The sequence below is a fragment of the Lissotriton vulgaris genome, chromosome 2_2 (assembly GCF_964263255.1).
Source record: "Lissotriton vulgaris chromosome 2_2, aLisVul1.2, whole genome shotgun sequence".
NCBI lineage: Eukaryota > Metazoa > Chordata > Amphibia > Caudata > Salamandridae > Lissotriton > Lissotriton vulgaris.
This window is the reverse complement of record NC_141688.1, coordinates 54,550,298-54,577,320: the sequence shown is the minus strand read 5'-3', so window position 1 is coordinate 54,577,320 and position 27,023 is coordinate 54,550,298. Positions and strand designations below refer to the sequence as shown.

General features: G+C 46.2%; 1 protein-coding gene across 1 annotated transcript in view; it reads right to left on the bottom strand.

Annotated features, from left to right (window-relative positions):
• The window catches only part of CCDC33 (coiled-coil domain containing 33), a 1,028,600-nt gene that overhangs the window by 504,693 nt on the left and 496,884 nt on the right, over positions 1–27,023 (bottom strand). Inside the window, exon 12 of the mRNA XM_086959778.1 lies at positions 21,148–21,351. Within this exon, the coding sequence (XP_086815904.1) occupies positions 21,148–21,351 (204 nt within the window). The remainder of the gene's footprint in view (positions 1–21,147; positions 21,352–27,023) is intronic.

Genomic DNA, 27,023 nt, shown 5'->3' with positions numbered 1-27,023 from the left:
GGCATTTCCAGTTCCGGGTTATGCCATTTGGAATGAAGAATGCCCCTGCCACCTTTCAGAGATTGGTCAACCAGGTGTTGGCTGGACTGGACGAGTTCAGTGCCGCCTACCTGGATGACATCGCGGTGTTCAGCGGCACCTGGCCCGAACACCTGCGACACCTCTGGGAAGTGTTGATGGCCCTGCGCAGAGCAGGCCTCACAATCAAGGCAAGCAAGTGCCAGATTGGGCAGGGTTCAGTGGTGTACTTGGGACACCAGGTGGGGAGTGGCAAGGTAGCACCCTTGCAGCCCAAGATCGAAACCATCCTGGCTTGGGAACCCCCCAAGACCCAGACTGCAGTGAGAGCCTTCCTGGGGCTCACTGGGTATTACAGGAGGTTTGTCAAGGGCTATGGCACGATCGTGACCCCCTTGACAGAGCTGACTTCGAAGAAGCAGCCCAGGAATGTGATTTGGACTGACACCTGTCAGAAGGCTTTTGACACCCTGAAGACTGCCATGTGCACGGCGCCCGTGCTCCTGGCTCCTGATTTCTCCAAGGAATTCATAGTGCAAACAGACACTTCAGAGCATGGTGTAGGGGCTGTTCTTTCACAGATGACTGAGGAGGGCTTTGACCAACCCGTAGCCTTCATAAGTCGGAGGTTACTTCCACGGGAAAGTAGGTGGAGTGCAATAGAGCGTGAAGCATTTGCTGTGGTCTGGGCGCTGAAGAAGCTAAGACCCTACTTGTTTGGGTCTCACTTCCGAGTTCAGACGGACCACAGGCCCCTCAGATGGTTGATGCAGATGAGGGGTGAGAACCCGAAACTGTTGAGGTGGTCCATTTCTCTACAGAGTATGGACTTTACGGTGGAACACCGCCCTGGCACCGATCACGCCAACGCCGACGGTCTGTCCAGATTTTTCCGCCTTAGTGATGTGGAACTCCCTGGGGAAGGGTAGTTCCCCCCACATTTCAGCTGGAGGGGACACATGTTAGACCTGGCACCTTGGCGTGAGTCTCCCTTCCACTTTTTGCTGATGTGCCTTCGATGTTTTGCTGGTTTCCCGATACTCAGGGCACTGCACCACGGCTGATCCGTGCCGCAGTGCAAGTGCTCCCTACTGTAAATTGTACATGCGATTGGTCTCCATGATTGGTTCTTTGGATTTACTGTTAGTCCCTAGTAAAGTGCACGAGAGAGTGCCGGGGCTTGTAGATGCCAATACTGCTGGTGGGCCTGCAGCGCTGGTTGCGCTACCCACCGAAGCAGCCGTAAAGATGTGTCCGGGAACTGCGACCGCAGAACCCGCGTGCGGTCTCGTACTGTCACGCTAGCTGGGCAAGTGTCCCCACTTGCCAGCACCGACCCTTCCCTTGACTACATGTTAGTCACCCCTATGGTAGGCCTGCGGGCAGGGCTCGTTGTAGGTGTAAGGTAGGACAAGCCCTGATATGCGTGGCATGTCCTAGTAGTGACTTACAACCAAGACCGTATTTCACTATTGAAGGCTACCTGCTCCATTAGGCCAGACTGAGATGCTGGAATTATTACACCCTATAATCCCCGCAGGCTCAAGGAGCATGGTAGCGAGTCATGTTTAGTATGCCTGAACTCAGGATGATAAAATATTTCTTGTAGTCAAGTTTATTTTAGTATCCTGGGTTTGCAAATGCTACTTTTAGAAAGTTAGCATTTGCTTGCTTAGCCATTTCAGCCCGCCTCTGCTGGTATGTGTATCCGACTGTCTGGGATGTGTGAGTGACAGGGCTGGAGGGATGACAGGTGGTGAATGCGCAGATTACACCTTAGTGGGAGGTAGGAGTGCCTCTTGACTCGAACTGTAGCTGTGCTCGACCACCACAATGCTGGCTCCACCCTCCTGGGGAGCGGCGGATGACTCTGCCGACGCCTGGCCCAGGAAGGGCGCAGCCCCCATCAACAAGGTACTCTGGCCACCCCTGTCCGGACAATGCTGGCTCCACCTCCTGTGGGGCGTCTGATGCGCCTGCCCCTCACACTGAAAGCAGAAGCCGGAGTACACCCACTGGGGTACTCAGAGACTGAGAGCGGCTATGCAAAGGCCCCCCTGGCCTGCGAGAACAAAAGAATTGGCCTATAAAAGAAGGAGCCCTGCTCCTTGAGAATTAGATCTGGTTTGGGCCACAGAAGGACTCTGCCCTACGAGAAGGACCGTGAGAGACAAGGAAGGGTGCTGACTCTTGCCTGTGTCTGGTGCCTTGCTGCTGAAGGAGAGGAAGAAGAAAAGACTACGAAAAGACTTTTGCTTTACTTTGTACCAAACTCTGCTAAAGAGATCTCCAAGGGCTTGCAACTGAACTTGCCCCCTGACCAGCGTCCCAGGACCAGTGGACGCTACCCCCTTGGAAGAAAGCGACTGCGGGTGCTGATCATCGCCGCAGCACCGACGGAGGAATCTCCTCCAAGGCAACGACATCCACCTGACCACCGTGACCGGGGCCCAAAGCACAAGCGAGAGCAAAGTAAGGATCAGCCGCCGCTGGCCCGAACACCGTGACCGCAGCTGCACCGGGAGCCCGAGAGCAAAGCGAAGGAGGACCCGTCCGGTCCGAGCTCTCGAGGTGACTGCATAACGAGCAGCCACTCACCTGCAAAGACGGACAGTTGCCCTGTGAGAATCCGCAAGGTCGGTAGCCTGCCCGACAGCCCAGCTGTGAGCCCACAGCTGCACCGGCACTTGGCTGGGTACGTCCTGCACTTGGGGACTGTACTGCCACTTGCCACCGCCGCACAGCCGCCGCCTCCAGGGCCGGGGCGGACGACAAGGAGAGGACCCTGCCGCCACAGAACACCGCTGCCCCGGATGACCAGTGACCTGCTCGGCTGAAGAGCCGCAACGATCAGCGACCCCGGGAAGGCAACGCGACGTGGGACAGATCCCCTGGAAGCCACCGGCTCCACAAGAACTTTGGTTAACACCGGCCTACGGGCCTCAAGAGAACTGCATAAGAACTGTGGTAACCTGAACTGAGTAAACTTGCAACCGTTATCATAAAGTACGTTGACTGTATTCCAAGCCTGCTTAAAATCTATATAAAGATATATATTTTTACAGAATACAGTCTGGTCTCGTTGTGTGGTGGGTTGGTTGTAAAGGTGTACTATTGCAAGTGTTTAACCCTATGTGCCCCAAAGATTAGCCTACGACTGCTTAAGCCACACTACCTAGAGGGTAAGCAGAGGTTGTCTGGAAGGTAACCCTCAGCCCTGACGAGGAAGAGAGAGTCCCTGCTTGTCGCTAGTGTTGCACTGCGCCAACTAGAGCCTCCCCCTTCCTACACTGGGTCTGGTGCACACTCAGCATCCTGCGCTCAATAGAGAGCCCACCTGCTCGAACAATTCTGCCCCTGCCAGCACGGGATGTGTTGATGCGCGGCTCCCTGACCAGTCCGCTTGTCTGGCTCCTCACAGCCGCAGGGCGGCGGGTTTGTTGGCGACCTGCTGCTGGTGTTGCAGGGCCCACTTGTGGCTGTGTGCTGCGTGGTGCTACAGCAGCGCCTGTTGTCACGGGGGTGGCACGGGCCACAGGGGCGGGTGGTGGGGTGACCGCTGTTGTGGCAGCTTGCCCTGATGGTCCGGGCTGTGGAGTATGGTGTGTATCCCCCTCCGTGTCCTCCGTGTTCTCCTCAATCACCAGGGCCTCGCTGTCAGTGCTGGGGACATCAGCCCCACCTGTGATGTAAAGTGGACGTTGATTAGTGGCATGTTCCGTACTCAGTTAGACTTGCTACATGCATGCAGTCTACCATTCCCTGTCTCGCTGCAGGATTGACTGTCACTGGACATGTCAGGCTCTATGGTACAGGATGGTAATAGTGGGCAGACTACATGTCCCACAATGCAATTGCGCTATGGAGCTGTACATTGGCTGCATGATTGGGGTTTGTAAAGGGATGCACTGGAGTTGTGGACAATGTTAGGGGACAGGGGGTTGCAGTCGCATGGCACTTACCTAGTGTGTCTTGGGTGGGTAGGGAGGAGTCAAGCTGGGTCACACCCACGCAGGCCGGTGGGTTGATGGCCTCCGCCACTTGGTCCTCCAGTGGGGTGTTTGGTGGGACGGTGGGCTCCCCTCCACCTGTCGCCAATTGCTCTCCCAGCCTCTCAGCAATCTTTTCTTTTGCCCGCCCTCTCAAGACATACCAGCGCTTTTTCAGCTCGTCCACCGAGCGCTGGGTCACCCCCACGGCGTTCACTTTGGCGCGGATGCGCAGCCATATGCGTCTTTTGTCCGCCTCTGCTACCCTTCGGGAGTCTTTGCCAAATAGGCGGTTGTGATCCCTGGAAACTCCTTCAATTAGGTGTTCGAGCTACTGCTCCGAAAACTTTATTTTTCGCTTTCTCCCACTGGTGGAAGCTCCTGCTGCATCCTGTGCCATGCCTGCCACTGTGGTGTCTCCTGCTGTAGTCCTGTGGGAATGCTGGAGGGGAGCTCTGCAACTGCTGCCTGTACTTCAGCCTCTCACTGCTGAATGAGGGTGGGACCTGCCTACTTCCTTGTTGTGATGTCATCACTGTGCTCAGGATGCGACTTCCCGTTTTTGCGATCTCGCAGTTAGCGAGATCGCAATTTGCGATATCGGTAATTGCGAAATCGCAATTTCAACAGGGGTATCGGCGGATTCTGCGATTTTTTACTGATTTCTGCCTTCTCGCATTCGGAGATTGCGGCCGCTTGCGAATCACATTTTTTAATCGCATAACTTCATGAATGCCGTTCTGCGATTTCTAAATTGCGATTCGCATTTTCTCGCAATTTAAAAATCGCAGAATTGGACATTGATGAATCTGGCAATATATCCGAGGCCACCAACTTTCTGTTGAGGCTGGCCAGCACTGCAATGCTGCTTTTGTTGTAATAGGTTGTATTTGAGGGAAGCTTGCAATGCTGTTTCTTCCCCTATGCCTGTATATGTGTATATGAATTTTATCATACTGCAGATTATGCTGTAGTTGCTCTACGTGAGAGAAGGTTTCACTCCTGTTGCTATCACTCCTGTTGCTTCTCATAAGCCTTTATGGGTTCAGGAGTAGCGTGCTACTCACCGAAAAAGCACTTTGACGCCTCGTCAGGGGTAGTAAGCGCTATATAAATGCAATTACAATACAATAAGCCAGAATGTGTATGTTTCCTTTTTACAGTGCTGTAGCTTATGCCTTAACTGCTCTGCGTAAGTGAGGGAAGATTTAATTCCTGTTGCTTCTCCTATGCTGGAATGTGTATGTACGAAGGCCGTAGTCTATGCACTAAGTCAGGAAAGCTTGCACTACTGCCGTGTCCCCTATACCTGTATGTTTAAGTAGAAATGTTGCAATCCTGTAGCTTAAGCTGCAACTGCTCTATGTGAATGAAGTAAGCTTGCCCCACTGATGCCCACATAGTAACTGGTTCCTAGGTGCAACCAACATTGGACTGCTGATGTCCATGTGGTACCTATTTTGTGTGTGTGCGCAAAGTAAGCTAGGATTACTATTGCCTGTGTGTTACCTTAGTAACATATCTTACCGAAGCTTAATAAAACCCGTTCATTATACACAATCCAAACGATTGACATTATCTCTGGTTGTATTCACCAAAAGTCAGTGGGATGATCAAAAGTGAATTTTATTGGTGCTACACGGAGCACTTTCACTATAGGCCAACCGCCACCTCAATTGTCCCACATTTTAGAACCTAGAAACCATTCTATCATTAAGATAAATCACAAGGCTCAAAATAATATCATAAATTACAGGATATAACCCAATTCAGTGTAATCTGTCCTCATTAAATCATACTACTAACCTGATCTTGAATCTCATCTATATATGAACAACTCCTAAATTCAGGCCTTTCAAATTCAACTTGACCCAAGTCACTAAGACTACACATTGGCAACGTTTTTACCTTCACTTGCTGAGTCAAGTGAATTTGGGAACTTTGCTTGTGTGAAGCAGAGTCAAATTTTTCTGTTCCCCCAAATTAGCCAATGTGAATTTTCAACGCAATCAAGTCTTCCTTAGTGAATTGTTTTCCAGCCACAAGATGACCCATCCATGAAGGGCTGATGTGAAAAACAAAGAACCAAGGTATGGCGGGTAATAGTCATGCACGGTAGCATTGGTGGGTATAAGCTTTCAGGGGGCTGGGAGGGTGAGTTCCATGACAATGTCTTAGGGTGCTGGGCCAAGAGGTAGGGGATCATGCATTGGGATGGAGCTGAGATGGGGGTCTGTGCCAAGCACTAAAGTAGCAGCAATCCTCCAACAGTTCCTCAAAGCAATGAGAATGTTTTATCGCTACAGCAAAGGGCAGCTGAAATTGTCCCTCTTTAAGTTTTAAAGAACACAAGTCTCCCCGGACAGTATGTGCCGGGACAATGGGAATCACAACTACAATACCCCTATTTAGGTCTACCTGAGATCTCTAAATGTACTAGAAGTCTGACTCAATAACTCGAAGGTGACAGATTGGAAGTCACCCTCCCCTGTCAACTCATAAAGACTAACAAGCACTTTTAGAAAACCACTGAACATATTTGCCGCCCCTGCACAGGTAAACCACAACCACCGGAAACACCAAGTACCCTATACCTCAGGGACTGCATCCTGTGCTTCACCACATGTTCACACCACGTGTGAAACAGCTTTTATACCAGGAGGGTTGTTTGTAGCTACCAGAACAAAACGTGTTTTGTAAATTGAATCCACAATTTTGAGCTATTTCAAAGTATCTTTTCTTTTTATTTTAAAGAATGTGATTGGTCAAATTCATGCAGTAGTTATTCCGGCACAACTGAATTATTGGTATAAAAACTGTTCCAAGGGGGGGCGTGGCTTGGCGCCGATCGAGATGGTCGCATAGTGAAGGAGCTCCGGCGACCGGCGTTGCACCATCCGTCCACTTATCTGACCCAATAAGCTCTTGGAGATGCCCCAAGTATGGCAGACTCGACACAACCAGGCCTGACAGGGATCCGAGTTCCTCAGAAGCAGCACAATGCGGCCCCCAGGGGAAGTGAGGTTGGCAGACCAGTCTTCCCCTGGGGAGTTCGCGCGAGACAGGACAGGTAGTGTAGGGGGTGGGTTAGATGGTGGGGTTTAGGCTAAAGGTTATATAGGGGGGCAGGGGAGGAAGTTCTTCCTCTTCCTGTCCCCAGCGCTTCAGGGTGCAGGTTAGGAAAGTTTGACCACCCTCCCACCCTACAGTTTTTTGGAGTGGGGAAGGGGTCTCTTTGTGTTTATTCAGCATGCCTGTGTAGGGCGGGTCTTTGCAGGACTTGGGAGGGGTGGGGAGTCCATGACGGGCATAATCACCCTTTGGGTAGGGGTTACAGGTGCAGGATGGGGGTGTGGCAGACGGGAGTGCGATGGCTGGAGATGCTGGAGGAGGTTGAAAGAGAAGGGTGGAAGTGAATGATATAAGTGAAGAGGTCGTGGTGTGAATTGGGAGTGAGTAATTGGAGTACGAGAGTGGATGATGGTTGGAAGACATGAGGTTGGGGATTGTTAACTGTTTATTGGTGTTATGTTTAAATTGGTTGTCATACCCTGTCCTAATAAATGTCCTTTTACACTAAACCAACAGCGTGGAGTGGTTATTGCGCAAACGCCTGAATGGGCCCGGCCATGAAAATGCGGGCTTGCGGCTGCAGCCTCATTGGGGCAGGCCCGCCCACATAGCAGAAGCCTGGGAGCTTGTGAGACCCTCCGGGTGAGTAGCGCGCTATGTAAATGCATTGATTGATTGATTGTGAGGACAGGCGGTTCAGGAAGGTGAGCGCGCCTGTCGTATCTCTGAAATATCTGGGGCTGGCTCATGCATAGTGAAACTCCAGCGGATGTATTGGAGCTGTCTTTGGACCCCGCAGCAACTGCGTGGATGCCCGAAAAGGAGGAGGCAGAGCGGGAGGGAGCCTCAGCCGTCCTTGTTGCAGGCACACACACTACAGAGCTTTCCGAGGGCCCTGATAGACCAAAGGCACCGGGCGGGTGAGTGAACACTCTACACCGCTGACATCCCCCAGTGCTGGACGGTAGATCAAAGTCCCGGGTCAAGGTAGACACCGGTGGGTGCTGCGCCACTCAATCCCCGTGACCACAGGACACCAGACAATCATCATGGCGAAGGCCCTGATGCTGGCCCTCGTACAAGGGCAACTCTAGAGACCAGGAGGAAGGGGTACCTGGCCCCTCCGAGCACCCCTGGCGTGCAGGATAACCTGCGAAAAGTAGGAGGTGGGGCTGTATTTGAGGCACCCTTTGACCAAGGTAAGGGCCGGATCCCTAACAACGCGACTTGTGGGGGCAAAGAACTGAAACTAAGCCCACATGGCCCCGGAATCAGCAGGCGGGGGAGACACAGAGCCAACACACGGGGTCTGAGTGATCCTAAAACATTCGCCCCCCGGTCTGCAGGAGTGCAGTAATGTCAATGTCAATGGTATTTATAGAGCGCAAACAATCATCCCCAATGGGATATCACGGCGCTGTCCTGACAGTAGTGAGTAGTTAACTGATAACAGAATAAGGATTGTATTTAGTCAGATTTTGGGAAGAGAAATGTTTTTAATTGCTTCCTGAAGGACAAATAACAGTCTGTTAGTCTGAGTTCCTGCGGCAGCGTGTTCCAGTGGTTTGGCGCCAGGTGGGAGAACGCCCGTCCACCCATCCTAGCTGTTTTCACACATCTGTTGCTTGCTCTAGCAGACGTACAGGAACACAGGTTCCTCGTGGGAGCATAGAATCTGATTTTATTTTTTAGGATGCGAGGGTCCGTGTTGTGCAATGCTTTATGCGTTATGCACATTAGTTTGAAGATAGCTCTCTGCCTCATTGGTAGCCAGTGAAGCTCACGCAGGCAGCTTTTGGCTGGGTCGTACTTTCTTTTATTGCAAATTGCCTTTGCCGCAGCATTCTGTACGACTTGTAGTTTCGCGAACAGATAGTCCGCCATTCCCACAAACAGGGAATTTCCGTAATCCAGCCTGCTCATTAATAAAGACTGGACCAATATCTTCCTACACTCAGTGGGGATCCATGGAAAACTCGCCGGAGCATCTTGAGTAGTGCGAAGCTTTTGCCACAAATTGTAGATACATGGGTTTTCATGCTCAAGGTATTATCTAGGATCACACCTACATTTTTGGCCGTTGATGCTGGGATAGGAGTGGTGCCCAGAGTGGTGGGCGCCCAGCTGCTGTCCCATAGGTGTGTATGTCTACCAAACAGCAGAATCTCAGACTTGTCTGCGTTTAGTTTAAGACAATGGTTGTGCATCCAATTGGCTAGTTGAGTCAGGCAGTTCAGTAGCCTATCCTTAGGGTCGTCTTCTTCATCTAATGAAATCATTAGTTGGGTGTCGTCTGCGTAAGAGCAGATCCCAACACCCCACTTTCTCCCTATTTCGGCTAGTGATGAGACAAACACGTTGAATAGGGTTGGACTCAATGAGGCCCCTTGTGGTACCCCATATTTGATGTTCCGGGGAGGGGAAACAAAATCACCCATCTGTACTGACTGTGTTCTGTCTTGCATGAAAGACTGCAGCCATCCTAATACCTTTTCCCGGATACCCTTGGCTGCTAGGATTTCCAGGAGTCGGTGGTGTGGGACAGTATCAAATGCCGCCGAGAGGTCTAGTAAAATCAAGGCAACTGTCTTTCCCTGATGTACCTTGGTTCTGATATTGTCTGACACTGCCAGGAATGTTGTCTCGGTGCAATTGTTGGCCCAGAACCCTGTTTGGGAACTGTCCAGTAGATCATTGGTCTCTAAGAATTTTGAAAGCTGCCTGTTGACCAACTTATCGATCACCTTAGACAAATAAGGAAGTTGGGAAATAGGCCGATAGTTTGCCGGGTTATGAATATCAGACCCTGCTTTTTTTAGTAAGGGAGTAACTATGGCGTTTTTCCAATTCTTCGGGAATTCAGCAGAATTCAATGATTGATTAAAGACTTTGGTTACAGCTGGGCAAATTATTGATGTTAGTCGTGAGAAGATATGATGCGGGCATGGGTCCAGTGGGGAGCCTGATTTTACTTCCAACATAGCTTTGCCCACTTCCTCCTCTGAAAAAGGGCCAAATCTAGGACAGCTAGCCAGAACTGGGGATGTTACACGAGGTTGTGGTTGCTTTAGTTCGATGGTGGAAAAAGAGGCATAGATCGTATCAATTTTTTTCACAGAAATATTCATTAATTTTATTGCAACCTTCTTGCTTAAGCCATGGTGTGGGGCGATTGAAGATCGGGAGTTCGAAGCCCACCCAGCAAGACCCAGATTTGCAGCCTACGCCGCGCAGTTCACTGCTAAGAAATAGTAAATTACAGGGAACAGTGGCACTTACATGTGACATAGATTTGGCCTTGGGAGCCACACTGGACCACACACTGAAAAGCCTGACGCATCCGGGGGCAAACCCAGGCGGCATACCAAGGGATCCCCAACTACCCGGGGACACGTCTACGGGACAGTATCTCATCACAACACTAAACCTCTAGTCGGAGAGACCGGGGAGAGCGGAGATACCTGGTGAAGGGGTTCCCTCCCACAATCGGGACAGCAGTATAAGGCTGAAGGAAAAGGTGAAGCCCAAGAAACACCTACCACAGCAAACAAACAAAATGGATAAGTACTTGGCCCCTAGACCTCACCAGGAGGAGGAGACTCTTCTCAGGAGTACAGCAGCCCCAGACAAATCCTCCCTGGGGGCAATAATGGCAGCGATACAGAGTCTTCAATCCTCCCTGGAACCCAAAATAGACTTGGTCACCATCGAAGTGGGGCTCCTCAGAGCCGACTTCCAAAAGATATCTGACCAGGTACAAACAGCAGAAACCAACATCCGAGAGCTCCAGACCTCCTCAAAGTTCTTTGAGGAGCAAGTGAGCAAACTAACCAAGCAACAAGAGGTTCTGGAAGCAAATGTTGAGGACCAGAAAGGGAGGTCCAGCAGAATAATACACATATAGAAGGGGTCCCTTCAGGAGCTGAAGCAAAATGTGTCATCCTATTTGTAGAAGATTTGATCACAAAATATCTGAAGCCCAATCGTCTATCTAAGTTCTTCTCAGTCGAAAGTGAACATAGGGCCCCGACCCCGTCCCTGAGACCTGGGGGCCACACCGCATACCATAATAGCTCACATGTTAAACTTCAGAGATTGGGATGTCATCCTGAAAGCAGCCCGAACACAAGGAGACCTTTAGTAGAAAAATTCAGTGATTCACTTTTTTCCTGGCTTTACCTACCAGGTTCAGAAACGGAGGAGGAGCTTTGAGGACGTTAATAGAGTGCCCTTAGGGAAAATAACTTAAAATATATGATGTTGTTCCCTGCCAAGTTGAAAGATCTTGCAGAAGGAAAATTCTCGTTCTTCCACTCCCCACTGGAGGCATGGGACTGGCTGGAAGGGTGACGCACACAGGGCTCTCAACACCCCAGAGGTCCAAGGTGATCTCACCCTCGCCAAACACGAGACAGAGAAGCCTCAGGTGAAGAAAGCGACAGACGGAACTTAGAACAGTCCCAGTCCACCTAATAGCTCCACGAGCGAGATGGATGGCACTAGAGACTTGCAGTCTGAACAGCCCACAGTGAGAACAATGGAATATACAAGGACGAGAGGTGAGACATACCTGGGGAGTGTGCCAAGAGGTGGGTGGGCAGGGTAAAGCAACAAGTACATGGGACTAAAGGGTGCCACACGATGACCAGGGTCTTTATCCAAATCGTTAACTATCGGGACTTGTCACAGGGAGGTGAAAGTAAGGAACCGGTTGGGGGTGTGACCCTCAAGGTACAGGGGGATACTAGTGGGTTGTGCGGGTGCACGGAGACGGAATGCCGGGGCAGCCAACACCCTGATGTGGTTACTTTACAATTTAGGGTAACAGGCGCTCTACAATTGGGGTTGTGGGAAGTTGTAGTTTCACGGTGCAGGGTGGCAGGGAGGGTGGAGTTAAGAGTTATGTTTACTTTTCAGTATTTATCAGTGCAGTTGTATGGGACACAGTGCTTCAGGGTGGAGTTTTTGTCAGAGGGCGGGGGGACACTCCCCGTTCAATAATCAGAGATTCCGTGCCGGACCAGGCATTAAGAGATGGCAACACATAAACAACAGGAGCATAAAATCATATCCTAGATTGTAATTGGTACTCCAATTTATTAGGCGACATAAGCCAGACTTGGTCATCCTACAGGAGACCCATATACAAGGCCACAATTATAAAGCACTAGATAGATAGGGGTACACTTTGATAGCGCCTGCAGGATACACTTCAGGTTCCCAGGGAGTAGGCATCCTTCTCAGATCCACTGCTACGTATGTCCCAGGGAAAATGTTGAGACCGACTAGGCAGATTCGTACTCCAGACGGAGAAATGGGACAGGGGAACTCTGAATCAGGGTTCCATACACCGTTCGCCAGGGCTAAAAGGGGGTACGTTATCTGTCCTTGGAGCGCAAACTTCGAGCTGCCATTGGAATCCCTTATCCTTTGAGGAGACATGAATGATATCATCTACCAGTCGGAGGACAGATGGCCAGTGAAAGCAGACACCAAAATAGAGACTCCCCTAGGAAGCTTCGTGGAAGAGCTAGGGTGGGTCGGCTTTTGGAGAGCCCAGAACATGACGGAACGTCAATACACCCATCTGTCAGCACGAGATGGTAGCATGTCTCGACTAGACTACTTGTTTACCCTTAGTGGGATGTGGAAAGCTTCTGAGACACACACCACTTGGCAAGGGGTATCAGACTATTCCCCGGTGGCCACTTGGTTTAAGGGGGTGACAGTAGGTAGCGTCTTACCACCCCTGCTGGTGGCCTGGCACTTCACTGACAGGAAATTTGTAGAACAATTGCTAGAAAGCATAGAGATACTTTTAGCAGAACAAGGGTTCGGTGGATTCCTGCTGCACCCTCTGGGAAACCTACAAACCAGTGATACGCAGACAATACCATTACCAAGTCCCAGTTGGGGCCAAAAAGAAAGAAGATGTGAATACTTGGCTTAACATGGCTGCAGGGGTGGCAAAGCACAATTTGGCCAGGTTATGGGGTGCAGAGTGTCCCCCAGTGGCCAGAGATTGGAAGGAGGGCCTGGATTGGGCCAACTAGCAGAACAGGCAACATACCGCTTCCGAGGCTGTACTGCTTTGATGTCTAGTGTTCTTTTACGATACCCTTTTTTCCTGACTTTACCTACCAGGTTCAGAAACAGAGGAGGAGCTTGCTTGATAAAAAACTGTTAAAAAAACTTTGTGGAAAAACAGTACCAAGGGCTATCTATATATGCTGTGAAATTCTACATTTAGTGTAGAACATAGAAGAGAGGAATACATATATAGATTTGTACGGATTCCTCTGCAGAGGTAGAAGTAACTCAAGGTGTGAGGATCCAGTTCGAGCCTTAATAACGGTGTCCAGCAACTATTCCCCATAAGATGGGTCGTTGTTCCCATGATAATGCTCATGAGCCCTCGACGCTGTCCCATATGTGGAACTGCCTTGCACTAAAACTTTGTCAGACTTTCATGTCCTGAGGTCGTAGTAGCACTCACCTTTGTTAGTTGTCAAAACGCGTGGACTCATTATATTTGAACCGTCAAAGCCTAAGGAAATGTTACTTTAATTTATGTTTCTTATTTTTACAGTAAAAACGCAATGTTAAAGACTAAAATCAATATTACGAACCTACAACAAATAATTCTTACTACAAATTCAAATGTGTTTACTCTCCTAATGCCTGTATGTGATGGAAACCCTCAAACCACCCTCTATACAACATCTTCCATATTGCATGGTCACTGCTACCATAAGTGAGCCACGAACCTTACAGTCTTTGATTAACCAATATTTTCCTATTCTCCAGTAGTCCAATATACTAGGGAATACATGCAATATAATATTTGTGACTCTTACATGCTCCTTGTTTACTACACAGACCAGTGGTGTAGCTAGACTTTTGACCGCCCGGGCGGTCCCTGGGTTTGCCGCCCCGTAGCGGGTGCATTGAAGAGGGGTGGGTGCTGGCAATTCCTTGGATTGACGCCCGTGACGGACACACTGAAGTGGGGCTGGTGATTGCCGCCCCAAGATGGCAGGTAAGAGCTGGGGGGAGGCCACCGTCCCCAAAACTCGTCCCCCCCCTCGCTACGCCTCTGCCAGACCTGGAAAAGTTCTAAAAGTACCTTACTGTAGGAGATTCAGCCCGGCTAGCAGTAAAGATTTAGGCTGAAACAGGCACAATGCATGGAACCCTGCAGAACCAGGGCCAGAGTGGAGTGCCAGGGCCAGAGAGGAGTACCAGAGACAGAGAGGAGTGCCAGAGACAGAGAGGAGTGCCAGGGACAGAGAGGAGTGCCAGGGACAGAGAGGAGTGCCAGGGACAGAGAGGAGTACCAGGGACACAGATGAGTGCCAGGGACAGAGAGAGGAGTGCCAGGGCCAGAGAGGAGTGCCAGGGCCAGAGAGGAGTGCCAGGGACAGAGAGGAGTGTCAGATACAGATAGGAGTGCCAGAGACAGAGAGGAGTACCAGGGGCACAGAGGATTGCCAGGGACAGAGAGGAGTGCCAGGGCCAGAGAGGAGTGCCAGAGATAGAGAGGAGTGCCAGAGACAGAGAGAAGTGCCAGTGAAACAGAGGAGTGCCAGGTACAGAGAGGAGTGTCAGGGCCAGAGACAGAGAAGAGTGCCAGGGACACAGAAGAGTGCCAGGGACACAGAGGACTGCCAGGGACCGAGAGGAGTGCCATGTGGGAGAAATGAAAGGGTCCGGAATGGAAAACTATTTAGTTATTAGAGATGCCTACTACATTAACTGTCTTGGCAGCCTTTTAGTGTTCAGCTACAGATAACTTTTAGTTGTATGAAGACCTCGTGTCATTAGTTCTTCAAAACAAAATACTCTAAGAAGTACAAAGCAAACGTGAGCTTTAGGTCAGTGTCTTTAAGCCATTTTTTTCATTTGCTTTTCATGGTTTACCCTTGTTTGGGTGGGCTGTTCTTCAAAGGCATCTTGTGAATGGGTTTGTCAATGTCTTTTTTAATGTTAGTTTAGCAAAGCATCTAGCCTGAGAAGCAACACTGACATTTCTTTACAAGTATGACGTCAAAAGATTTTCCTTGCTGAGATTAAGTATGCATTCATTTCATGAACCATGCAACATTTAAAGATAATCCAAGCAGGTATTTATATAATTTACAGATCCAGCCATGCACAAAATTACCCCTGAATTTGCTAGTGTAATAAATATTCTTAGGTGTCTAAAGTAAATTATGTATCAGTGTAATTAGAAATACACTACAAAATGAAGAACGGATTACTTAAAGATCATGTCACCACCACATCCAATATTGTCGTAATATATTTCATCCTGGGATGCTTTTCGGGTCGTAATCAGATGACACTGTTACGATACATTCTATTTGGGTCAAACATTCCTTAATTTTTACAATAGCTATTCCTCTTAAAGTGTTTAGTACTGCATATTACATTTATAAAGAGGGGTACAATGTATGTTCAGGGCTGGACTGGGAAACAACAGTAGCTCAGTCAGTCCCTTCCTTCCCTTCCTGTCTTCCTCCCTTCTTTGCTCCCTTCTTTCTTCCATCCTCCTCCAACTAAATGCCAGGGAGATGGATCCTGCTGCAGAAGTTTTAACTGATCCCTAATAGCTGTGACACTTGCTGTGGCTGGGTCTCCTCTCGATGCAGAACCAGGAACCTTGAAGTGACATAGTAGAAGGAATCAAGGCAGGTTTGGGGTGCAGATGGGAATTAGCAAATACTGCAACCACATAAGCCTCTAGAGGAAATAAAAATTATGACAGATGAAAGATACCACCTGGTCATCTCAGACATGTCCAGGGCATCTGATTCCAGCCAAGTATGATACTGGAAGTATATCATCCTTGATAAGGATGGAAGTGTACTCTAGACTATCTTGTGTTAACTATCAAGACAGCAAAGAGACTGTCAGAAGCCTTACTAGTTGAGATACAAACCTGTGAAAATGAACTAAAGAAAGGCATCAATTCACAAGTATATAAAAAGAGACTGAAAGAAATAACAAAAGAGATGGAAGAGACACAAGAATTCATTATGCAGAGCAAGCTACAAAAACTGGGGAAAGACCTAAAAAAGTTCAGTCAAGAACGCATGCATCCATAAACAAAAGAAGATTATGCCTTCTCAGATCTAGGTTCAGACAACGAGTCAACTGGGAAGAATTCCTCTAACAATTCCGTCAGCAGTTCAGAAGACTATACCCCGAAAAGAGGCCGGAACAACTATCGATATCAACACCCCAGGAGGGGTAACAGATGGCAACGACCATACTACCCAAGTTTTAATGTACCATATTACCAACCATTAATTCCACAATATGGAGGGTGGATGGAACCATACAATCAAGGAATGCAACAAATGCCCCAAATGGGAAACCCACAAATGACAGGGCAACAAAATCGTCAACAACAAGAACAGCCTTTTTTATCCAGAGGCCAAAACCAATCTCGAGGCAGGAAAAAGTTCTTGACCTGGCAAGATCAACAGAGGAACATACTGACCAGGAGCATGTCAGCAGCACAACCTTCAACCAGCAAGAACAATCACTAATAGTTAATCTTTCAGACATGGAATTATCTGAAGATCAAATCAGGATCCTCAATAAAGGTCTAGGATATGTACCTACTCCACCACTCGACACCTTCAAACTCAAATGCGAATTAGCCGAGTTTTGCAGAATACTAAAATTGAAAGCTTTCTTTTCAAACACCAATGCTTCAATACAAGAAGGAGACACTTCTCTCAGAAGAAAATCAACGTTCAATCCACCACCAGGCAGTGTCCCCCCAGAACTACAAACTTTTGAGCAGGCACTCTTAAAAGGTGTAGACAACATGGAAGTAAATAAGAAAAAGATCTTCCAAAATTTAAATAAGAAAGAACGGCTGGCATTAGAGGCTCTACAAACAAACAATGAAATAGTAATCAAACCAGCTGACAAGGGGGGTGGCATTGTAATTCTCAGCAAGGCAGGCTACAACCAACAATGTCTCGCCCTCCTGTTAGACTCCAAATTCTACAAAACAATTACTATAGACCCAACAGAGAGACTCCTGAACACCATAGCAATAATGGTTTATGAAGCTGAAACAAATATGGGGATCTCAAAAAAGGAAGCTGACTATTTACTAACTAAAGAACCAAAGACCCCGTACTTTTACTCGCTTCCGAAAACCCACAAAAATAGATCCCCCCCACCTGGACGACCAATAGTTTCAGGTATTGGGTCGATTTTAGAACCCCTGTCAAAGTTCTCAGATGAATACCTCAAGCCCTTGGTACAAAAAACACAAATATATCTGAAAGATACACGGGATCTAATAATCCAGATCTCAGACAAAACTTTTGACCCAGACAAAATGCTCCTCGTCGGTCTAGATGTTGAATCGCTGTATACCAGCTTACCTCAAGATGAAACCATCCAGATGTTAGAAGACGTCCTATTCATGGAAGATTGGCATCATAATACCCCGAGACATTTCATCCTTGAATTCTGCAAACTAGCGCTAAAAGAAAACTTTTTTGAATTCAATGGAGACCTGTACCTACAAATCCATGGTACTTCTATGGGGAGTGCATTCGCGCCGTCGGTGGCGGGTCTGTATGTAAGTCAGTTCGAAAGCCGACACGTCCTGAATGATTCAAACCCTTTCTTTTCCAGTATTTTATACTGGAAAAGATATATCGACAATATTTTTCTAATTTGGAACACAGAACACGACCTAATACCTTTCATGGATTGGCTGAATAGACTTGACCCTTGGCTGAAATTCACCTATACAGCCAATAACACACAATTGGATTCCTTGGATCTAACAATCTTCACAGAAAATAACATCTTACAAACCAAAACCTACACAAAGCCAACAGCTAAAAATAGCTTATTATCCTATAAAAGCTGTCATCCTAAGCCCCTGAGAGACAATCTCCCATACAGCCAATTTTTACGCCTGAAAAGAAACTGTAGTAGAGATGAAGATTATAAAATGCAGGCTCACGAACTTAGTGAGAAACTAAAAAACAGAGACTACAACACCCAGAAAACCATCTCGAAATGTAGAAAAAGAGCTAACAACCAACCTAGAGAATGTCTCTTACAAATTCACCCGAAAGAAGAAGTACCGAACTTAACTACCTGCGTAACCACATTTTGTCCTTCCTCCTACAATGTGAAAAAATTGGTAAACAAAAACTGGCATATATTGAATACTGGGAGATTTGACTGGCCAAAACCAAGGTTTGCCAATAGAAGAACAAAAAATCTGAAAGATGTATTAGTACACACACGACCTACAAAGAAGACACCACCAGCACTAACAAGAGATATTTCAATGACACCAATAACAGGTCACTACCCCTGTGGCACATGTGTGGCATGCAAAACAACCAAAGTGTCTAAAACATTACAACTATCGGAGACCCTGGTATGGACACAAAGACAGCATACGAATTGTAACTCAACACACGTTATTTACATGGTTAGCTGTCCTTGCTCAAAGAAATACATAGGGATGACCTGTCGAAAAGTTAAAACAAGAATCGGGGAACACAGAAGCAATATAAGACTGAAAAAGAACACCACAAAGCTATGTTCACACTTCGGGGAAATGAACCATTCCTGTGACGATCTACAGTGGACAGTGATTGAAATGTTATCAGAAAAATCACAGAACTCAGAGAGAATACTCTTTGAAAAGGAACAGCGGTGGGTAAACCGCCTCCGAACCTCTCAGCAAGGTCTTAATGATAGCGTACCGTGGCATCAATTCGCCAAATAACAATCTCTTTTGATAAATTAGAAAATAATATCAATCTGGATTGACCAAATTTACCTATCAAAAGAATAATACCCGCACCAGCAGTTCATCATACAGCAGACTCCGTCCTATGTCAAATCGGGTCAGCAGTGCTTTCAATTTAACACATATTGCCGAAAAAACAGTTCGCCAAAACAGTGATAGCTACAAATAAAGTTATTCAAAGCACCTAACTCTTTACACAGCCTGTAGCCCTTTAATTAAGAGCGCAACACGTAGAAAGGAATAAACTTGCCCAAATTAAATAATAACGATCTTGATTGACATATTCCATCTATCAAAGAATAACACTCGTACTAGTTGTTTGACAAATAGGAGACTCTGCCCTATGTCTAAATGGGTCACCAGTGCCTTCAACTTATAACGTTCTGCAGAAAAAGCTGTTCGTCAAAACTGAAACTATGACACATAAAGCTATACAAAAAACCCGATTCTCTAACACAGCATGTAGCCCTTTAAAAAGGTGCGCAATACGTAGAACAAACATCCGGGGGCAGAGTCATCACAAGTCGGAGAACTGCACACCACGTGGGTAATGGCGGCCGCGCTCCACCACTGCAAGATACCGGTAAGATCTACCAGCGGCATTCTTAATGTCCCGCTCCCTTGTCTTTAGCTTTGCGCGCACAGAAGCGGTACCCCCCTGTTGGAGAAGACAACTCTCCTGAAACAGGTATGACGAACAGCGCGAGTGTGGTGTTTTGTTTTGTCTTGTTGTGTGTTTCTGATTTGCCTTTTTTCCCCGCAAACTCAGGCGGGAGCTAAAATTATTTATTAGCGTCCAAGCCCCGTTCACTCAGCTTAGAGACAGTAAGACCTAAATAATCATGATATCGAGGCTCTGCAACGCTTTGTCTATGTACAATAGATTTAAAGACATGAGTAACTGAGGCAGCAGTATCATTTAGTGCGTAGATTGCCCCTGTGTATATAGTTGATGATGACAACTTGGAGATCCAATACATCCAAAACCACTTACCATCGCTATAGAGAACCTAGAAAGTAAACTTTCTAGACTTCTTTTTCCAGTTGATATCAACTGAGTCACCAATATGATGACATAGCCCTATAACAAATCAACAATCACCCAGATACAAACCTGTCAATAGCTTACAACACGCTATTTAAGATGTGGACTAGTGAGCTCCAATCATTAACACAGTCATTTCTTCATCACATCATTTAATTACAACGTTATGATGTAACTCGCATTACTTGATGTAACTATTAATCCTTCGCCTAACAATTTCCCTTCCAATCATTGAATATCACAGCAAAATAAACGCTGATACTTGAATAGGATGATATCAATGCACATCCTCCTATCTCTTTCCTTTCCCCCCAACTCATATAAACAGTCATTTGAATTACATGTACTGTTCTATCTCTCTCTTTCTATTACAGATTGCGGAGAGTCAAATTAATAGAGTACCAAAAAGTGAGAATTCTAAATTACTACACTAATCATGTGAGTATCTAATTAATGTGTGTTAGTCCTGACAAAAGCTCCACAGACCCTGTAGGGCCAAAGGGAGCTGAAACATGTCGACAAATCCTTTTTATAAATACTAAAAGATCCAGTAATTCGATCTCTCTGCAGTATCAGTCTATTTTTAGCTAAGAAGAATCTCACCTCACATTAACGCACTAGGGTGACTTTCTCCTTTTTTAATTTTACTTTTTGTCTTGTTCACACAAAAAAAAATTGGGGGGGGGGAAACCTCTCAATCTCTGGACACTGCATTCTACAACCAGAGGTGCCTCTGGATGAGGCAGGCAAAGAGCACGTATTGGAACATCCAATGATAACTGCCATAACTTCAATGTGGGGCGGATGAAACATATATACCGCTAAATACGAACAACATTGAGTTTTTGAGGGTGTTTCATCTTTCTAACCAATGGTTTAGATTTGTTACAAGTGTCCTTTTCTTTTGATCAAATCCATACTCACCTGGGGAAATAAAACGGACACAATTGTTTCCTCTTCCCTACCTGTTGATTAACTATCCTTGATAAGTCTCCATAGATATCACATGGAACACCTTGCCCCTCCTCTTCAAGTCCTGTTCTCAGACTATTGATGAAGGTAGCACAATATTTCTGAGTCACAGAAGAAAAAGCTACCCATAACATCCCAACTTCTACCAAACATCAGAGTGAGCATTGCCTTTCCAGCCTACAGAGTCAATATTTTTGCTGAGCAATACAGTACACGCTTGTTGCACCAACGTTGGACCTTCTTACCTCCTCTAAGACATGCTTTTCTGTGTCCTGAAGCCCAGAAACTGTATCTTCCTCTCCACTCAGCAGATGTGGTAAATCAGGAACTGAATTGGGTCTGGAGTTTTCTACCCATGGCTCATGGAACTTTTCCAAATGGGCCAAGATCTCTGGTTCCAAAGCGGGGAGACGGCGAGTGTTCTCCTCTGTAAGGATCAGGTCTGGTCTCTGCAGGGAGACACTTAACATCAGTCACCAGAGAAGACAATGATGGGCAAAAACAGCAGCTCTACCAAAAATATATAAGCAATCTTCAAAAACAAGGGGCACTTGATACAGCAGACTTCCATAGATTCAAGAGGAGAAACACACATCAAAAAGGAATGAAGTCCTTGCCACATTTTAGATTTCTCAAACAACAATGATCACCTTTGATGATAACTATTTTGTCCACACAACTTTTAGAAATGATCGTGTTTTTTTAAGTTTCTTCACATTCTTATTTTGATAAACCTTCAGTATTTTGAACAATACATCAATGCACTTTCCATGTTTCTTGGACAACATTACCAAACCTTTATCAATATTTTAAGCCCACATGCTTACACAAGAAAACAATATTAATTTGACATTTAATTATAAACTAAACATAGTATTGAAACACATTAAATAAGACACAATACCACTGTACCATCTCTCAGTTCTTAAGTGATGGCGTTTTCTTGTTTAAATGTATTTCTTAAAAAGAACTCCTAATTTTTCCAGTTTTTAGGGGTTGTACCAACAAGGTAAGGCAAGACATCCAATGTTCCTTTTAGGGTTCCCTAACTGTAGTTGTTAATTTTCACCAACTCACTAGTGCATCACGGTCAACACGTTTCAAATTCCCCTTATTTGGGGTTATCTTCAGGACCAAGACTGGTTTCAGGACCAAAGCTTGTTTAAAACTTTCATTCAAGGGGCTTTATCTTCACTGTAGCTAAAAACTGCATCGAATATTTTAAGTAAATCATGGGCTTGTTTATGTATTTCCTTTCATTAGTTTCCAAATTTAGTTTGCAGCCAACGTCTTTAAACTTTTCCGTGCTGCACCACAATATAAAGTGTTCTATTGCAGCTATAACTCGGTTGCCTCTCTGATTCTGTGCTGACTTTACCACCGTCAGTCCACTGCTTCTCGCTTTGCTGACGTAGACTATACTAGGTCCATGGACGTCGATTCACCAAAATCCCAGGGGTAATGGAAGTAACATCATATACGCTTTGAGCTTCATGATGTCACAGAAAGTGACATCATATGACCTTTGACCCGGATTTGTCCCAAGAAGGGATGTCACACGACCCTAATCCTGATGACATCACAATAATTAACATTGCTGAAATACACATTAACTGCACAATTAATATTATACATTCTACTAGTGGAGACCAGCCATAGGATCTGATAACACTCACTGAATGCTCAAGTTCTTTCATGGCGTGCCTAGCTAATGATACTGGACAGTCCCCATGAGTCTATTCAATTATGTTTTTAAACTGTCCTATGGGTGCCCCTGTACGTCAAAGATTACCTCCATTTCTAGGGCCAGCATTTTGTTAAGGTGGAGACTTTTGCCCAAACATTACATACAATATGTCAGTGTCAGAATTTTCCTAATACTGCTTCTTTTGCACTATGGATGTCCCTTATGTCAAGGGTTATGTCTAGTTTGTCGTGGACCACATTTTGTCATGGATGGCCCATGGCATTGCCACAGTTTTCTTTCCATATGTCAAGAATTTCTTCCAATGTGCCATCACCAACAATTTGCCACAGGTACTACCTATGCCAAGGATTTCCTCCAGGAGGCCAGTGCTGTGCATTTTGCTATTGGTGTCCAGTGCCAATATTTACCTAAAGTGTGCCAGCTCTAGCATTTTGCAGAGTGTTAGAACTGGCCCTTTTTGCAGAGTCACCCCCAAATTTTTTTGCCTTCCTCCTGTATTTTTCTGACCTGTTTCTGTTGTGTTATGACTCTGGCCACTTCACCACTGCTGATCAGTGCTAAAATGCATGCGCTCTCTCATTTAAACTAGGTAAGACTGGTCTACACCTGTTTGTTCAGGGGACTTACAGGTAAATTAAATATGCCAGTGGTATCCCCTATACCCAGGACCTGAAAATTACATGCTACTGGTGGGCTTGCAGCGCTGCTTGTGCCACCCACCAAAGTAGCCTTTCAAACCTATCTCAGGCCTCTGTCCCTGCAGTGCCTGCACGCGCAGTTTTTCTGCCGCAGTGGCATGGCATTTAAAGTGTTTGCCATGTCTGAAACTCCCCTTTTACTACATATAAGTCACCCTTAAGATAGGCCCTAGCTAGCCCTATGGGCAGGGTGCTGTGTAGGTAAAAGGTAGTACATGTGCCTTAACTGTGTGGCATGTCCTTGTAGTGACAACCAGCCTATTTGGTTTCTCACTGCTGTGAGGCTGCTCCTCTCGTAAGTTTGCATTGTGAATTCCATGATATGTGCTTCAGTGGTAATTTCTGGAAAGTGGTAGCATCTCTGCCAACTTGGCATACCTTTGGGGACACTATTTGGCCCCACGAACAGGGTGAGATCAGAGACCCCACCCCTCATTTGGAAATTGGTAGAGCATTAGAGGCAATAAGGGGCTAGTCCTCAATGGTGGCCCCAGCTTAAATGATTGCTAATCTGGAGATCAGTAAAGTTATCAGATTAACTGTGGTAGGTGCGCAGGAGCTCCTGTGCACCCACAGTTGGCCTGAATTACTGCATTTGTTTTGTCACTGACACGCAGCGGTTTCTGCACACAAGGGGCTTATGTCCTACAATGTTCAGGTGCGTTGCTCCGTACCCTAAAGGCTGTATTTTATGCCCTGATATATAGTGTTTCTGCCCTATACTGACAGGATAACAAATACTCTTTCAGGAGCAGCCTAAAATGTACAGTAATGGTGTAGGGTGTTGTGTTTCATGATGTGTGTAGCCTATGAGTGTGCACTTTATGCACTAACTGTGATGTTATGAAAACTGCCTGGTTGTCAAAGTGATTTTATGATCTATGTGACATCATGACAAGTGCCTATTGGCACAGTGATTTATGTGATTGTAATCTAATGTATTTTATGTACAATACAAAGGGTATTTTATATAACCTGGTCTGGGTTCTCTGTTTGTGGTGTGCCTAGTGAGTCACTGGCATGTGGGTGTGTGTGTTGCGCAAACGCTTTACACATTGCCTCTGGGATAAACCTGACTGCTCTGCCAAGCTACCAAGGGCGTGAGCACAGGTTATCTTGTGTGTGTGACTTCATTTCCTCTACTAGAGTGGTGAGTTCTGCCTGGCTTAGGTGCAAACCCTTGCCAACCAGAAACCCCAGTTCTAACACTGAGGGTAACCCATATACAAGTATTATCTCCAGTATGCCAGTGCCAACATTTTGCCAAGGGTGCTTCTATACGCCAAAAAGCCTGACAGGTCCAACAGCGGATTTACAAGCATGACAACAGAGGTTCACTTACACTCATTCTCTCATTAGCACTCAGTTGCACTCATTCAATTTCACCTAGTGTCTTGCGCTTACTCTCACCCTGAATCACTCATCCGCACTCTCTCTGTCTGACTTATACTTTCTAACTAATTTTGACACACCCAAACATCCACACTCTCACATGCAAACATACATGCTCACACATATACACGCTCTCTCACACAAACTTACTCTCACCAACATACATGCACACAACATACATTTAAAGACATTTTTTTTCTTACCTCAGATGCCAGTGAAGGTCCAATTTTTAATATTCTAATAGAGAACAATAAACTATTATTCACTATTAATGTAAAAAAAATGTGCAGGTTAGAGCTTGACTCTGATAAAGCAAGACACCCTTGTATTTTTGGCACAGAATTTGCCACCCCTGAGACCAGGGCTCGCAAAGGCAGTGCCAGGAGCAGCAGTGGGTAAGCAAATGACACCCATGACTGGGCTGGGTGTGTTTTGGAAATCAAACTTCTTAGGGCCCGATTACAATCTCGTTAGGAAACTCTTCCGACCTAATTGGTTTTAGAATTGTTTCCGAACAAATCGGGTTCTGCGAGTCTGACTGACTGGTTACGATGCTTCCCAACATCGTTAATTCGGATTCCCATTGACTTCAATAGGAATCTGTGTTCCGAACGAGAACACAGGCTCCCATTGCAAAAAGGATTTGTTGGGGATAATCATGCACCCTGTGACAGGCACCCCATGGTGCGTGCCACACTGTGCATGGTGTAACAGGGGATCCCATGGGTACACGCACGGGTCCCAACCGGGAACCTCAGGATGAAGGGGCCCTGCTACGGCCCCCGAAGTCAGATCACGTAAGCCGTTTCGTGGCGTGCAAACCGAATTGGAACGGCTGTCCGAATCGGTCATCGTAATTGCTCATTCAGAAACCGTGTCCATAGAGCTGTACGAATCTAATCCGAATGACTCGGTCTAGCTGACTGCTGTTCGGAACCGATTCAGACAATGTGAACTGTTTCCTTGCATCGTAATCAGTGATCCAGAAAGGTGTCTGATTCGGTTGGAAACATAGGTTACGAATCGGATTTGCCGGATCCCGCTCGGAGCCTTGCCAGACGGCATCATAATCGACACCTGTGTATGTAGGCCAGGCATAGTTCTAAATTCAGCCTACATACAAAGAAGTTTAGTTTCCAAAAAACTTCAGTTTCTAGCATTTTTCGTAAAGATACAGTTCACAACAGGTGCAGCGTCTAAATAAAACATGATAGCATCAGAAACCACAGAGCAGCAACATTAGGGGAGATTTTAAGATGAGCACGGTGCTGCTGAATTCCAGGTGCACACCATGTGTATGACAAGCAACAGAACAGCACAGATGATAACTACCTTTATACAAGGAGAGTCTCATTTAGACAGCTCTCTAACTTGGGGCATCTAGCTTTATTTTTCCTCTTTAGTTATGCATCTGCCAGCTCTAGAATGCAAATGCTACTGACACTATAAGAGCTATTCACCAAAATAGCATGGTCTATTGAAAACTAGGATGCAGGAGATCCAAAAAAGGGGTCACTATCTAAAATTAAAATAATAATGAAGAGAGTGTTTGAGCATCCCGAATTACTTTAGGGTATGCGACTATACAAAGAAAATGGACTGGAATAGCAAGTTAATACAGAATGGTAAACTTGTTTTGGAGATAGTAGTGAGCAGATATGAACCCTGCACAGTGCTCAGAAATATCTACATTCACAGATACTTCTTGACTAGTGACAGAGGTTTGTGTGAAAGGTCATATCTAAAATGTATGTTTATAGATCACCAAAGGGGAAGTGGCTAGACATGACCATTCTACGTAGGGCTTCTGGCTGACTCGTTTACCCTGAGCCACTGCGGCATTTGCTCAAATTGGCCCGCAAGCATCCTTTTCATAGATGGTAACTAAGGCCTTTGAGTGTCCTCATATTCCTAAATGTTAAAGAAATACCTAAAGGAAGTGGAGTAGCTTACCAGTGCCTCAATATTAGATACATGTGCTGTACTTTAGTCCTGCACTTTGTTCTTGGTTTGTCTACACACCATATACACACCATATACAGGCTCGAAGAGGGAACAAAGGGTTGATAATTTAGTGAAGAGCAGTGGAGAGGCAGTGCATTTTTGAGGTCTGCATTTTTTAAGTCTGAACAATTTTCATGAAATTAAGCATATTATGTGACATACTTAAAAAAAAATCTTTTTATTGAACAAATGCTCATCATAGAATGTACGATGGAGAGAAACACAGTAGTCAAGTGAATCTGGTACCACACTTAAGTTAGCATACAATGCAAGTAACAAGCATTGAACCTTAAATCCCCTCTGGCACTTAGGTGACACA